This window comes from Equus asinus, chromosome 12, assembly GCF_041296235.1.
Source record: "Equus asinus isolate D_3611 breed Donkey chromosome 12, EquAss-T2T_v2, whole genome shotgun sequence".
Lineage (NCBI taxonomy): Eukaryota > Metazoa > Chordata > Mammalia > Perissodactyla > Equidae > Equus > Equus asinus.
In genome coordinates, this window is record NC_091801.1 from 19,370,277 (window position 1) to 19,386,414 (window position 16,138).

Sequence of the window (16,138 nt, forward strand, 5' to 3'; positions counted from 1 at the left end):
TTTTGTTTCTTCTTTGTCCCAAATTGAAAGAATGAAGTATTCTATCTCCTAGATATCTTCTCTAACTTCATGGCATAAATTAGGGAACTGATCTGGATTGGACCTTAATCTTAATATAATTTAATGGTAGTTTAATTCTACTTGTGCTTTGGAAAATTGGGGAAATTGAGATTTAACTTTAGGCTTCATTTTGTGTGTTACACATTAAGGCCTTGTGACTTTCTTTTCCTTCTTTCTTTCTCAGCTCACCAATAAGGGAATTAAGAATGTAATGAATAATGAGCTATGTACAAGTCCTGAGTTTAAGCAGAAGAGGGATCCACATATCACAGACCCATCTCCGAAGGGTAGAAAATGTCTAATCCATAACTATAATAAGAGTAATCTTTAAAGGGGTTTTATATTGACTATTTTATCAAATCCTGTCAAAGTGAACCTTGAATTCTGCAAACTTAAGTTGTAAGAATTGCTTAAGGCAATACAGTTTATTCTCTTGTTAACATTGATCTGAGAGGCTCATTTATTTCTTTGATTTGTAACAAGGCTTGGACTGTCTATATATTTTAAAATAATGAGATTTTATGCATATTTTGAAATCTTTCAAATGTGTGTGCTTATTTCTACAGTATGTAAGAGTATGCAGTGGTCTTCAGGATGACGCTATGCTGTCATGAAGAATAAATCTGGTTTTGTTAAAATCAATAGTGTGAAGTCATGTGTTTAAAAATATTTGAACCTGAAACTAATATAATGTTATATGTCAATTATACCTTAATTAAAAAAAATATTTGGTCTCTACAATAGTCGCTATAGCCATTAATGTAAGTGTTTATCCTTTGCCCAGAAAGACATATTGCTGCATATATTACCTCATTTAATTTTTGTAACAGTCCTGTGAGGCCTGTTTTACAGTGAGAAAACTGAGGATCATAGACATTAAATAATTTTCCTAATGTCACAAAAGTAGTAAAAGTGGCCGAGCTGGGATTCACACTCAGGTGTGTAACTGCAAAGCCCATGTCTTTACCCACTGTGCTCTTCTGCCTCTCTGTGTCGGCACATGCTGCCCTACTGAAGACCATTGCTCTAATAAGCACCTAGCTATTTTTTCCCTATTTATCCACACATGCTAAATGTAAAAATTCTTCCAAGAAGACTGTAGATAAATGTAATGATTCAGTATCAACAGTAAGCTTTCAGATACAGCTCCTGTTCTTTTTGAGGAAAATTAAGGAAAAAGGAGGTTAGACTATAGAATGTCTTCATATTTTTTATTCAGTTATCGTTCAACATGATCTTGCCCTAGACTAGAGTTAAAACCTTAATAGCACTGAATTAAAAAAAATTTTAAACAATCTCTAAGCATAATTTATGATTATATGCATCCAAATGATTTTTATGGTTTTAAGGTGGCAGATATGGTGACTGCAGGGCTCCCTCTTGTGGCCCATTAAAGCAAGTAGTGGTCAAGTCTCAAGATCCAAGGGCTTTTTTTGTTAAAAACCTCTTGTCTAATAAGTAAATATCAAGTGACACCTTTTGCTGCTCCATTTGGATGATGGAGAAGAGTCTGTGGGAGAGGAGAGTAGGACAGCTCAAGATGTGTTGCTTCTCCAGGCCTTTTGTTTCCTTAAACTATTGCCTCTATTTCCTGTCTTCTTTTCTAATATGAGGGAAAAGTAAGAGAAAAGCCTTGCTTTTAAATTTGCCTGCTATCCCACACTTCATTTTTTGGCTCTGAGAAGCTGAGAATGGATGACTGGAAGTCATTCCCATGATCATTAGGTAACAACGCTCATTTAGTTTTGGTGGAGGCTGATTAGTTTGTTTATGGTCACACAGTGAGGTAATGTGATATTTTAGAAGAGAAACAGCAGAGCCAACAGCTCTTTAATAGTAACTTGATTAATTCACTGAGCCCTGTTGACTTTCTAAGCTGGATTGGAATGTAGGTAACCATGTAAACTAGAACAAGCCTGCGACTTAAACAGTCCTGGCCTGGCAGGAGCTGTGCTTTTAATAAGGACAGTTTTAATCTGTCATGTATTATGCTGTGAAATAAATAATAGCGTGTCTCATGTTACAGAATGAGCTCATGAGAATATTGGTAATAGGGTCAGATTTTATGTAATATGGTCAGAGGGTGAGCTTTTTAGTAGTTGTCTGAATGAAAGTACTAATTAAGTTCTCATAGTCACTCTTTCCTGGTCCCAGTTCCCCATGTATCCTCTTATATAGTTTCCTAAATGATACTACTTACTCAACCTGATATCCTTTCTTCTCTGTAGTGGCCTCTACTTGCTTTTTTTAATATAAGAATTTTTTTCTAATCATTACAAGACATCAGTGTGTATGTCTGTGTCGGGGGTAGAGGATGGGGGAAGCAAACCTGAAGAAACTAAAAATTTCCATCAAATGATCTCATCATGTTTCATTCTTGATTTATATTTACTGTTCCCTTTTCTTAGATCATATTTTGGAAGCTCTTCTAGGGCAGTTTTGGAAATCTCTCTAATTTTCTTTTAGAAAACTTATTCTCCAGTTTGGCAATGTGTTTTAGAAGCCTTTGAAATGTATTCCTATGCGCCTGTTATACTTCTGAGAATTTAAGGGAATCAGTTAGGATGTGTGCAGAGATTTAGCTACAAGAATGTTTGTTACAGACTTGTTTATAAGAAATTAAAAGTTAGAAACAGCCTAACAGCAAAAAGATTAAGTAAATTATTATAATTTCATATTTTAGAACAATACATTGCTAGTAAAAATGATGGCATATGTAAGTGTATTTATTGACTTGAAAAGATGTTCATGAATTTTTAAGTAAAAGTCTGAACTGTCTTGGGTAAAAGAAAAACTATATGTGTGCATATAGAAGATAATTCGTAGAAAAATATTTCATGCTAGGCTGTTAACAATGGTTGTTTCTGGACAGATAAGCCCTCCCCATTCTCAAACCTAGGTTGACCAGAAGAGAATGTTTAAGACAGCTACTCCCAGAAAGGACCAGGAAAAACAAACTTAAAGGAAAGGGACAGATGTTACTCAAAATGACAGAGTAGGAAGCTCAAGGGGTTGGTCTCTCCACCAAAACAACCACTAAACTGGACCAAAAAAAAGACCAGAATCAACTATTTCAGAACTCTGGATCGTGACTGGACACTTAGAATAACCAGGGGAGTGATTGATGAAGGGAGAGGCTGCCGTTCTTTGGCAGTTGGGCAGTGTGCGTAAACCAGTGATCATCCCCCATTCCTCAGCCCCTAGGCCTGTGAATATAGTGGCCCCTGTTCCTGGTGTGGCTTGGAAGCCAGGATGGGCAATGGGGACTTTGTCCTCCAAAAATTTGGAGTTGACTGTTTAAGTCTGGCAGATCCCTGAGCATAGGCACAGACATTTGCCTTGGTTTGAGCCCTTTCAGCTCCAGAGGCTTCACCCAACAGCATCTATCAGAAGATTTAAAGAATTAGTATCTCCCACACCCCCCTCTTTGGAGCCAGACTTTAAGGAAATTTGTGTTGGATCATGGCTGACTGCAGAGATAATGGAATAAAAATGTCATGATCACAAACAGCAAGGAATAAACAAAGGCAAATAGATATACAAAGGCAAAAATAGTTTGGAAAAGTCACAAAACAGTTGGCTCCATCCCACAACAAGCAAGAATAAATAGTCCTGGAGTAGTGAGAGCTTAGATTTTCACTTACCCCAGTATAATACTCAGAATGTCCAGTTCTTAATTAGAAAACTATAAAACATACAAATAAACCAGAAAGCATGGCCCATACATAAAAAAAAAGAATTTCACAGAGGCTCTCCCTGAGGAAGCCTGGACATTGGCATTGCTAGTCAAAGATGTTAAATCAACTGTCTTAAATACTCACTGAGCTAAAAGCAAAGCATGGAAAAAGAACCAGAGGAAATCAAGAAAACATTATGTGAACAAAATCAGAATCTTGGTAGATAGAAATTATGTAAAGCGACCAAACAAATTCTGGAGCTGAAAAGTACAATAATTGAAATGAAAAATTCACTAGAGAGATTTCAACAGATTTGGGCAGATAGAAGAAAGGATTAGTGAACTTGAAGATAAGACCATTGAAATACCCAGACTGAAAAACAAAAAGAAAAAGGAACAGAGCCTCCAGAAACCAATGGAGGATCATCATTGTATACCAGTATATGAATCATAGGAGTCCCAGCAGGAGAAAGAAACGAGAAAGGGGCAGAAAAAATATTTGAAGAGATAATGGTAGAAAACTTCCCAAATCCAATGAAGATATAAATGTACATACCCAAGAAGCTCAGTGAACTCCAAGCAAGATAAATTCAGAGATCCACGCTGAGACACATTATAATCAAATTGTTGAAACCCAAAGATAAGAGAGAATTTTCAAAGCAACAACTTGTCACAAACAAGGAATGCTCAATAATATTAACAGCTGATTTCTCATTGTTAACCTTGGAGGCCAGAAGGAGGTGGGATGATGAATGTAGAATCCTGAAAAGGGCAGGGAAGCCTCTCAACCAAGAATTGTATATCCGCAAAAACTATGCTTCAAGAATGAAGAAGAGAGTAATACATTTCCAGACAGACAGAAGCTGAGCAAGTTCATTACCAGTAAACCTGCGTTATAAGAAATTCTAAAAGGAGTCCTTTAGGATGAAATGACACTGGAGAGTAACTTGAAGCCATAGCAGAAATAAAGAACACTGGTAAAGGTAACTACATAGGTAAATTTAAAAGCTAGTATTATTGTACTTCTGGTTTGTAACTATTTTATAAGTCTGTTAATGGGCACACAATATAAAGATGCAATCTGTGACAATAATTATAAAAGAGAAGAGATGGAGGTTATAGGAACAGTGTTTGTACACTATTGACACTAAGTTGGTATTATTCAAACTAGGTTTTGTAAGTTTAAGATGTTAATTGTAATCCCCAAGGTAACCACTAAGAAAATAACAAAAATATACAGAAAAGGAAAGAAGAGGGAATCAAAATGGTACACTACCAAAAAATAACTAAATGCAAAAAAAGGGGGCAGTAATAGAGGAATTAACATAAAACATACACAAAATAAATAGCAAAATGGCAGAAATAAATTCTTCTTTATCAGTAATCACATTAAATGTAAATAGATTAAATTCTTCTATTTAAAGGCAGAGATTGGCAGATTGAGTTTAAAAAAAAAATGGTCCATCTATATGCTTTGTAGAAAGGACTCACTTTAGTCTTTTAGATATAAGGACAAAAAGGCTGAAAGTAAAAGGATGGAAATTATATTCCAGGCCAATAGTAACCAAAAGAGAGCTGGTGTGGCTATATTATTGTCAGGCAAAGTAGATTGTAAGTCAAAAAAAAGTTACAGGAGACAAAGACGGACATTGTATGTTGATGAAAGTTTCACTCCCTAAAAGATATAAATTATAAACATATATGCACTTACCCACAGAATCCCAAAATATGTGAAGCACAAAATTGAAGGGAGAAGCAGACAATTCTACAATAATGGAGACTTTAATACCGATTTTCACTAATGAATAGAACAACCAGACAGAAGATCAATAAGGAGATAGAGGACTTGAACAACTCTGTAATCCAATTAGACCAGTCAGGTGTATATGAAACACACCGCCCAACAGCAGCACACACATTCTTCTCAAATGCACAGGGAGCATTCTCCAGAATAGACCATATATTTGGCTACAAAAGAGGTCTTAGTAAACTTTTTTTTTTTTTAAAGGAGGCTCACCCTGAAGTACAAAGTTAAAAATTTTCCCTGCCACATCTGGTCTGTGGTCTGGGTTGAGCAGAAGTAGGTGCAGTCCTCCTGGCCCACTTTAGAGAAATAGCAGAGGCATGCTTGTAAGTAGTGTGTCTCTTTGGCAGAGAAGGAGAGAGCCATTTGAGTGGTGAAGCTCAGAGGGCTCCTCTGCCCCCTCCTAAGAGCTCACCTCCATCCCTGTTAAGAACTTGATGTAAAGGATTAGTCCAGGAAAATTCAGCCCATTCAGTAGTGACTCTTTAAAAAAAGAAACTGGCACATCAGATAATCGAATTAAGCAAAACAGTTGGAAGAGAGCAGGAGAACTTAACAATAATTGAAGAGGTCTTCACAGAAAAACGTTGCCATAGAGCGGATGAAAATTGTGACCATGTCTTCTACTACACACTTAAAAAACTAAATCAATCAATAGCTTCACCATAAAGTCCTAATTCAAGAACTCAGGGAATAGATAATAAATAAGACAACCAAGGTAGCTGAAACACGTACATTCAGAATCAGGAAATAGTAGAGCCAAAAGTTCAAATATATCCCAGAAATGAGGGCATTTGGTAGGAGCACACGGTAGAATGAATAAGCACTAAACAGTGTAATGGACATAGTGGATAGAAATGAGAGAGGCAAACAAAACAAAACAAATAAGTAGTTAAAAAGAATTGGAGCGGGAATGAGATGTAGAGACAGGTAAAGGTATTTCAACATAACAGTTTAGAGTTTCTCTGAAAAATAAAGCTAAAATAGTGGAACAGAATAAATATTTAGAGATATAATTAAAGAAAACCTTTCAGAAATAACAGAAGAGTTTAATTTGCATATTGAAAGAGCACGCCGTTTACCAGGGGAAAAGACCCACAATAGTTAATATTGGGATATAGCCTAGCAAAGTCATTGGACTTTAAAGATAAAAAGAGATTCTGCAGGTGGCCATGCCAAAAGACAAAGTCATTTTGATGTTGGGAGTAACAGGTTTGCCACAGATTTTGCAAATCTCATTGCTGGAAGACAATGTATCGATACTCTTCAAATAAACTCACGGAAGGAAAATGAGAACCAGAATTTTATGTTTAGTCAAGCTGTCCTTCAAATACGTAGACCACCAAAAAAAGTTTTGAACACTAGTGAATATATTGTTTGTGAGATATATTGTTTTCATGAGCCCTTCTTGAGGAAACTATTAAAGGATGAATCTAAGCAAACAGGAGATAACTAGGGAAACCACAGTAAAAGGACTTGCAATATTGAATGTATTTAATTCTAGAGCTGAACCTCTAGAATTGAAAATGAAAGTGGGGACTAGAGTGAAAGAAGAGCTCTGATAACTAACATTAGGAGAGGGAAAGGGAAAGAAGATGGGATATAGAGTGATTTCCTCATGTCATGCTGGTGACAAAAAAAAGGATGAGCTCTAAAGCTGACAAATCAAGTTGTAGAAATATAAGCAGATTTAACAAAATAACAGATTTTTGGCAAACTAAAATTGTAGCAATGTCCTTCAGTAGAAAACTAGTTACACAGATTATAGCTCATCCGTATGATGGAATACTTTACCACCTTATAAAAGAATGAGGAAGGTCTCTATGTACTGATAGGGAAAGAGCTCCAAGATAAATTAGTAAACAAGATGCAGAACAGATTGTATAAATATGCTAGCATTTATGTAAAAGAAGTTGAAAAATCATATATGATGATGTTTCCATATATTTGATCAAGAAACTCAGGAAGGGTACACAAAAACTAAGAAAAAGATGATCATTTCGGGGGGGGAGAGCTTGATAATCACTTGATATTAATGGTTTTACGATTTTGGTTCTAGTCCTTTTAATGTAAGTTACATTGATGGAGATCAGAAATTTAACTCCACAATTGTTCTAGATACTTCCTATTTTAGACTCACTGGAATGATAAATGAGGGAAATAAACCATGTAACAGCGTGCATTATTTTATTTCTGGCTTATGTGAGTGTATAGGAACCTCAAAACTCGTCACATATTTCAAAAATAACATGCATTTATTCAACAGTTATTCAATATATTTTACACATACCTACCTGGTGCTATTATTAAGCCTTGGAATACAGAGATGAAAAAACTAGTTCGTGTCTGTGTTGGAGGTCATCATTTGTTGAAGAAGACAGATAAATAAGCAATAGTTATAATACAATATCAGAAGTAGTCTGATAGATGTCTACACAGGATGCTTTGAGGACCCAGAGGAGGTTTCACCCATCTTTGCTAGATGGAGAGTGTGCATCTAGGTATATTCAGGTGAGCTTCCCAGAAGGTGACACCCGAGTCAAGTCCGGAGAGAGCCAGAAACTGGAATGTGAAACCTTTTCTTCCAGTTAAAGGAGATGGAGTTCATTTTAAGATGATGAGGAGGCAATTGACACTTTCATTTGGAGCAACATGAACAGATTTGGAACTTAGGATGGTTACCTAGAAGCATACCTCCAAGCAGTGGCATCAACATCAGTTTTATCATCATCTACATTGCAACAATTTATTTAATACCCACTGTATGTCTGACTCATGTATACATTATCTCATTTAATCCGGCACCCTTTGAATTAGGTATTATTGCCGTTATTTTATAAATAAGAAAACAGGGTAATAAAGGTTCATAGAGGAGCTAGAGACTGGACACACAGGAGAGAATGTGTTTGATGACCTGCTGTTTCACCTGGTGATTTTCAGTTAATGGAAGTTAAAATGAGAGATGATGATTTGTTGATCCTTAGTCTTCATTTTCATGTGTTTTGTATTGTGAACATTTCACTGAATTTAGTTTGATTCTAGAATTTAAAGATAACGTATGTTCCCTATGACACAGCTTCAACCCAAGTCTATTATTCCATCTGGTGTTCAAAGAAACTTTGGTTAATTCTAGCATTAGAGGGAGAAAATGCCTGTGTTAGAGTTATTGAAAGAGAACATATCAGTCTCTGATGTGGAACCACATCGTTTCTAGAGTTTTTCATCTCCTAGAATTTTTATCCCTATCCTTTGCACTCTTAGAGGATATAAACTTTGTTCTCCATTTCATCTAATAAAGCTTTCTTAAGGAAATATTTGAAATGATACCTCATTAGGATTTGAGATATATTAGTTCTGTAGTTGTTAAAGTCTCATATGGAACTTGGGACGTGTCTTCTCAATATGAACTGTAGTTTTAAACTAGATTTTGTCTTTCTGCTCCGTAACGTTTGTGTAGTGTGTTGAGGCAATAGAGTGAGAGGTGATAATTCTTGAAAGTTAATAAAAACTGATTATTACTCCAGCAACACTCCTCATCAGCTTTCTAAATGCTGTCAAAACTGGCCATTTATCCCTTCATTCTTAATTCTTTAACTGAAAATTCAAATAAAATACCTCTTCTAGAACTGTCGTATAATGATTAGTTTTTTAAAAAATACTTGTATATAGCTAGAAGGGGTATTACAAAGATGGTACATGAACAGTTTTGTCTTGCTGTACTCACCTTTTCCCCCTTTTATTTCAGCTCAATCTGAAATTGAAGTTTCTGTGTCTGCAAGGAATATCAGAAGGTTACTAAGTTTCCAGCGGTATCTTAGATCTTCACGCTTTTTTCGTGGTACTACTGTTTCAAATTCTCTAAACATTTTAGATGATGACTATAATGGACAAGCCAAGGTGTGTATAGCTTTTTCAAGAAAACATTAATTTTATGATAAGTTTAATGAAGCCTTTTTTCCCTATATGGTACTGATTTTGTATGTGAAAGTCAGTTGAACCCAATTTTCAGGTCTTTCCTTTACAGCAGCTGTTCATTTTATGATTAGCTATTGCAAAGCAAGGGAAATTTCAGAAGTAACTAAAATAATGAAAATGTTTTCATTCATTATAGCATTAAGTAACAAGTAGGTCAATGAACATTAAACTGTAAGATCACACAAAATCTTAACTCTGGGGAAAATATTATGGATTATGTGGTCTAATTTCTATATTTATAGATAAATGATGGCCTGAAGAGCATAAGGGAACTTGTTTGCACTCACCCAGCTGGTTAGAAGTAAACCCAACACCGGAGGTTAGGTCTCAGGGCTTTCAGTCAAATGATCTTTCAGAGTCTCTTGGATCAATGATATGTTTTGGGGACTTAGACTTTTTTTAATTAAACCTGGTGATTGTGGGCATTATTTTCTTGATATTGTTTTTAAAAAATGTCTTAATAAAGGTGATGTGAGATGAGCTTGTTTTTGACCAAATAAGGATTTTTTTAATAACCTTAGGTTTTAATATTTTTTAAATTATTCTTTGACTTAAATTTATAGGCCAGATTTCCTAAGTTTGTGTAGATAGGGCTGGGGTATCTTCTTTATGATTACATTAAAGTGAAAAGGTTTGCCTTCCTGTTTAGTAAAAGAAATCAGTGGAAAGTATTCATGCTTTCTTTAAAAGTTCACAAGTTCTGTTTTTTAGAATGAGAATATTGATCTGTGTATGATTGGTGCTACTATCGTAATCTCTACTAGTAATATCTTTGTGTTGCTCATGTTGATTTTTTTCATAAATGTATACAACAGTAAGCGTTTGGATACAAAATAAAAGCTTTTCTTGAAAATAAAGTCCACAAAATTTTCACATTGCTAATATATGGGGTAAAATAATCTATTTGGTTTATTGGTTCATTATGGAATTTATTTGCTTGGCTAAAATACACATCCACCTAAAAACTAATGTAGCAAATGCTGTTAATTGTTCTATAAGAGTATTTAAAGAATGTAAATAAATACCCATAAGTTGGGAGTGTTTTTTAAAAGAATGAATAACAAATAATTTAAGCATAGTATAGTATAGATGCCATGTTTGTAGGTTCCACAATCAGACCACCTGATTTAAGACTCCAGATCTGTTACTTTCTTGCTGAGTGAGTGAGTTAGTTTTTGCCTGTTTCACTGTCTATAAAAGGGGATTGAAAACAATGGCTGCTTGATGGTGTTGGTGTGAATAGTAAGAGAGAGTAAAGCACTTTTAACAGTACCTAGAGTTATAGTAAGTACTCAGCTATTGTAACTTACTTTTACTAGATTTTTAAAATCTAGTTTCTAATCCATGCAATGTATGAATCACACTTCTGTGATGTTAAATTATATTAGAATTCTTGCAAGTCCTTGAAAGTATAGGAGCAAATTGAAAGAAACACTAAACTTACCTGTATATTCATTAATTGAAAAACAAAATGATACTTGGCTTTTCAAATGGGGTTTATCCCTTTGGATATTTTTTTGGAGCCAGTTGGAGAGGTCATGATTAAAAGGAGAATGATACTTAGCATTTCTTAAAGTAAATCAGTCACTTTCCATTTTCATTAACTTCTCTATGGATTATCTACAAAAGACAGAGAATGTTACTGAAATTAAATTACAGTAGGAATGTTTGGTTTTCATTTCAGTGTATGCTGGGAAAAGTTGGAAATTGGAATTTTGATATCTTTCTATTTGATAGACTAACAAATGGTAAGTGAAGAATTTGACTTACTCAAGTTAATGTATTCTCTAGATTACTGCAGTGGTTCTCTGGATTAAGGCAGTGGGACAGCCGCTGGTGGGCTGTTGCTTTCGTTTACTTAGGTTAAGAGCCCTCTGCTGGCAAAGGGAGCATCATTTTGTCCCGTCTATGGTAACTGATGCATAAGCCTAGAGAATCAATCTCATAATTTTATTTTTTGATTATAACTGTTAGCAGTAATCAAAAGTAATCATCATCCTCATCATCACTTGGCCATCCCTTGTTAATGTTGCTCTTACCAGTAATTCAAAGCGAACATTATTATCTCGTGTTCTTGATTTGTCTTTTTGGTTTCTTTTGGATTGTGGCCATTTCCAATGACATCTTCTGACACTGTATTCCGGTTTTGATAGCCGCCGATACCTGGTGGATTAATGACTTTTGGAGACAGAGCTTTGCTTCTAGTGTTGTTCTCAGGCTTTTCTTTCCGTGCACACTTGAGAGATGTGGCGTGTTACGATCAGCAGCGATGGTTCCCCCTGGCGCTGCTGCTTGGTGGTGGGTGGGGAGGGTGTGCGGCTTCTTTAGGGGGCAGATCAGAATCTACAGAGTATGAGTGGTTTGCAAAGAACAAGTGACTCTGATCTGTTTACCCCCTCCTGAGTTTTGTTTTATTTATGGGGGAGGGTTCATGGTTTTTTATTCTCTTTGGGAACAGGAACAGGATTCCCTTTGGGAATCATTTTTATTTAGGATAAAATTTTTGGTATAAAAAATTGGTGGTACATGTAGTTTGACTACATACACTTTGCCTCTTTTCTCTAAATGTCTTTTTAATAAATGAAGCAGAGAGGAAAATACACTGAAAAGAAGTCAGTTCTGTTCTGAATGATGAAATATGTGGTTCACTGCTATACTTTGAAATCATTTGTTTTTCTCATTTTACTTTGGAATGAAATCCTTTTGTAAGGAAGTCAAATATAGAAAATGAACAAGCACATAACTTTATTCATCTTGAGAATCAATGTGGGTCTAGCTTTTAGTATCACCGCATTATTCCTCTCAGCTGGGTGGCCATGCATAGTGAAAATACCTTAGTATATACCTTCTTTTTGTCTACACACTGTTGACAGAGAATAAATTGGACTAATCTTAGGCAAAATTATAGACAGGGAAGTTTGCCTTAATCAGCAAAGCCTCCCTCAGTTTCCCTGACTTTTTGTTTTTTCTCTTTTCTATTTCTCATCTGCCGCTCCTTTGTCCTTTGGCGACTAAGTGTTCTGTTGCTCTCCTGCCCGCTCTGGCCTGTCCACACAGGAGGGCTCTACTGTCCTTTACACACTTGTCCTTCCTTTCAGCCTTCCCCTTTCTGAAAATGCGGGTAGCAGAATGTCAGGTGGGTCAGCCTCTTCTAGATCTGGGAAACTCCCTTCTCTTAACTCAACATGAATATTACTTTGTTATCTCAAGATGTATAGAGATAAAACACTGCCCCCGTTAACACCTTTAAGGTTTATCCTTGTATAAACTAACAGCTCCTAGCCTATTCTTAGTCTACTGGGACACTTGTCACTCACTGAAATAGTTGATTGTTCTCTAAATTTTACTTTTGAAAAGTACATATTCTGCTCGTCAGGAAGCTTGGTGATAAAAGTGGAGTGGGTCGACAGTGTGGAGGGCAGGCAGAGGTAATAACCACTGGTCCACGTTGGTTAGTTCAGCATTTTACCTCCCTTAATGACTTCACTCCTTGAATGGGATTTGTAGAGAAGACGGCTGAATGGTTTCCTCTTACGATTGATGGTTAGGGGTTAGAAGAAACCACTCGTGGTTAACTCCGCACCTGTGATTTTATGAATGGTGGAGATATGTATATTCAGTTAACTACAGCTGCCCACAAGTTGCAGGAATTCTGTACATGAAGAGATATTATTGGGAAACAGGCAGGAAAAAATACCTTTAACTTGCATTATGTAATTAGAACTGCTTTCCTTTCAAAACTGCTTAGACCGAAATGAATTCTGGATGATATATGTACACGGTACGTAACTGTATAGTTTTCCCTTTTTGTTCCATGATCCAGTGCTTTCTGTTTTTCTTACTCTGGAAATTTCCCAAATGTTATTGAGGAGAGGAGGGCAGGGAGGAGGAGGAGGCGAAACTCAGTGATTCCCGCCGGCATGGATTGTCCCTAGCTTGTCCGCTGCAAGGGGGAGAGTAGTTCTTGTCTGCTAGGTTATATTTGATGTTCCTTTTACAGGAATGAGAGTTAGGTAATGTGAGATGGCAAGATATGGCTTGTCTCCCCTGAAAGCCACCTGGTGCGTGAGGACCCTCGTTGCCAGGCCTGTGTTGGGTGGTAGCCGAATCCTGCCAGCTCCTATCTAGAATCACATTCTAAAAACTATCAAGGGCCGCTACACCTTTGGCAGTGCCATCCTCTGATAGATTTTTGTGAGGGTATCTTTTCTGTAAGTACAATTTTCTTTTCCAAGAAAGTGTTTATCTCCGTTTCCATATAGTGTAAGTTCTTCTGTGCCTGTTCCCTGTTTGGTGCAGCAGCTAAGCCTCACTTGCTTTGAATTGTTTAATTGTGGTCTTACTCGCTGGTATTAAAGGGGTCCGTTGGTATCTCATGAACTAAAAATGAGGAAAACTGTTGCGTGAGGGCTTTCGGTTTGATATAAGTAGGACACTTTGATGGACTGGTTCTTGTCAGATTCCTTTAAAGTTCTTGGTGGAGGACATTACATGTGTGTGTCACTGCAGTTTGCCTGAGTTTCAGAAGAGGGTATTTTACCATTAGATTGCAGCTTTTTAAAAATTCATTCTAGACCCTGGAAATTGGTGATTTGTCCATTAGGTTTGGGAAAATGATTTGGGGAGAACTCTATCATTACCTAAATATGCATCCTTTTTTTTAAAATTGAGGTATAATTTACATGCAACATTATATTAGTTTCAGGTGTACAATATAATGATTCAATATTTGTCTGTCTTGCAAAATGATCACTACAATAAGTCTAGTTAGCGTCTGTCACCACAGATAGTTACAAAATATTTTTTTCTGATGAAAACATTTTTCTTCTGAAGAGATGAGAACTTTTAAGATCTACTCTCTCAGCAACTTTCAAATGTGTAATATAGTATGGCTAACTGTAGTCACCATGCTGTACATTACATCCCCGTGACTTCCTTATTTTATAAGTGGAAATTGGTACCTTTTGACCCCCTTCACCCATTTTACTCACGCCCAGCCCCTACCTTTAGCAGCTACCAATCTGTTTCTCTGTATCTATGAGCTCATTCCTTTTTAGATTTCACATATACATGAGATCATATGACTTTTGTCTCTCTTTGCCTGACTTATTTCACTTAGCGTAATGCCTTCAAGGTCCATCCATGTTGTCACAAATGGCAAGATTTTGTTCTGTTTTGTGGCTGAATAATATTCCTCTGTGTGTGTGTGTTTGTGTGTGTACACACCATATTTTCTTTATCCATCACTCACTGATAGACACTCAGGTTGCTTCCATGTCTTGACTATTGTAAATAGTACTGCACTGAACATGGCAGTGTAGATATCTTTTTAAGTTAGTGTTTTCATTTCCTTTGGATAAACACCCAGAAGTGGAATTGCTGGTCATATGGTAGATCTATTTTCAATATTTTGAGCAATCTCCATACTGGTTTCCTTAGTAGCTGCACCAATTTACATTCCCATCTACAGTGCACAAGGGCTCCCTTTTCCCCACATCCTCACCAAGACTTGTTATCCCCTTGTATTTTTGATAATAGACATCCTAACAGTTGTGAGGTGATATCTCATTTGGTTTTGATTTGCATTTTCCTGATGATCAGTGATGTTGAGCATCTTTTCATGTACTTGTTGGCCATCTGTATGTCTTCTTTGGAAAAATGTCTGTTCAGATCCTCTGCCCATTTTTTAACCAGATTGTTTATTTGAATATGCGTTCTGAAATATCTATGTATATACTGGAAGAAAAGTTGGTTTTACACCAGTAATAACAGAAATATAGCTCACTTCTTCACAAATGGTCCAGACCACATGGGCTCATGTCTGTACCAGTAGTGTTATCAGGATTTGAATGCATTTTAACATTTAATTTCTTAAAAATAAAAGATTTGAAATGTTTTTTTCTTCCCATTTGAAGATGATTTGTCAGGTAGTTTTTAAAAAGAATCTCTTTTGGCCCGCCACCTCCTTTCCAATGTTGCTCATACAAATATTGTTCCAATTAATTTATTTTTTTCCTCAGCCATGGGCTTCTGTTGACAATTGTTTAGGCAATTTTGGATAATGAGTTTAGCCCAGTAGTCCTTTATAATCCTTCATAAATATTATTACTACAAATTCTCAGTGTGGGAGTAGTTAGGTCTTTCATACATTTTTATAAGAATCATAGATTTCTTTAGAGAATACTAGAATCATGTTTATGTTATCGTTTGAATGCTGGCAGTAATCTATGGGCTCATATCCCTTTAAAACATAAAGTCTATTTAATTGTTAAAATAATATAGCATATGTGTCCTGTAGAGGGAATCTACAAAACTTTGAGGAATAAATTAATAAATAAAAAATGGAGAGTTGTACCTTGGAAGGGAAAACTAAACATTATAAAAGTCGTAGTTTCTCCAAATTTAATTTCTATACTTGGTGTCACTCCAGGTGTCAGTGACAAGGGAGTGGAAGTTGAGGATGAAGATAACCCCATTGCATGCAGCCACTTTCAGAAAACATAGCTATGTAGGGGAGGAGATAGGGTGGTAACTGGAGGGGCCAAGAGAGCTGAAGGTTCTTTGTTGTTTCAAAGATGAGAGACTCTGGAGCAGGTCTGAGAGCTGCTGCTTCCTGGGACAAT

General features: G+C 36.2%; 1 protein-coding gene across 6 annotated transcripts in view; it reads left to right on the forward strand.

The window, feature by feature from the left end:
* PDE7A (phosphodiesterase 7A) overlaps positions 1-16,138 on the forward strand; it is a 112,977-nt gene that overhangs the window by 75,340 nt on the left and 21,499 nt on the right. For 4 of the 6 annotated variants that reach the window (XR_011493173.1, XR_011493174.1, XM_014845892.3 and 1 more), the window contains exons 4-5: positions 9,286-9,437; positions 11,200-11,263. The exons of the other annotated variants lie outside the window; for them this stretch is intronic. Coding sequence is in view for 2 of the 4 variants with exons in the window: in XM_014845892.3 (XP_014701378.1) it covers positions 9,286-9,437; positions 11,200-11,263 (216 nt within the window). In the remaining 2 variants the exon portion in view is untranslated. The remainder of the gene's footprint in view (positions 1-9,285; positions 9,438-11,199; positions 11,264-16,138) is intronic. 6 annotated transcript variants of the gene reach the window in all.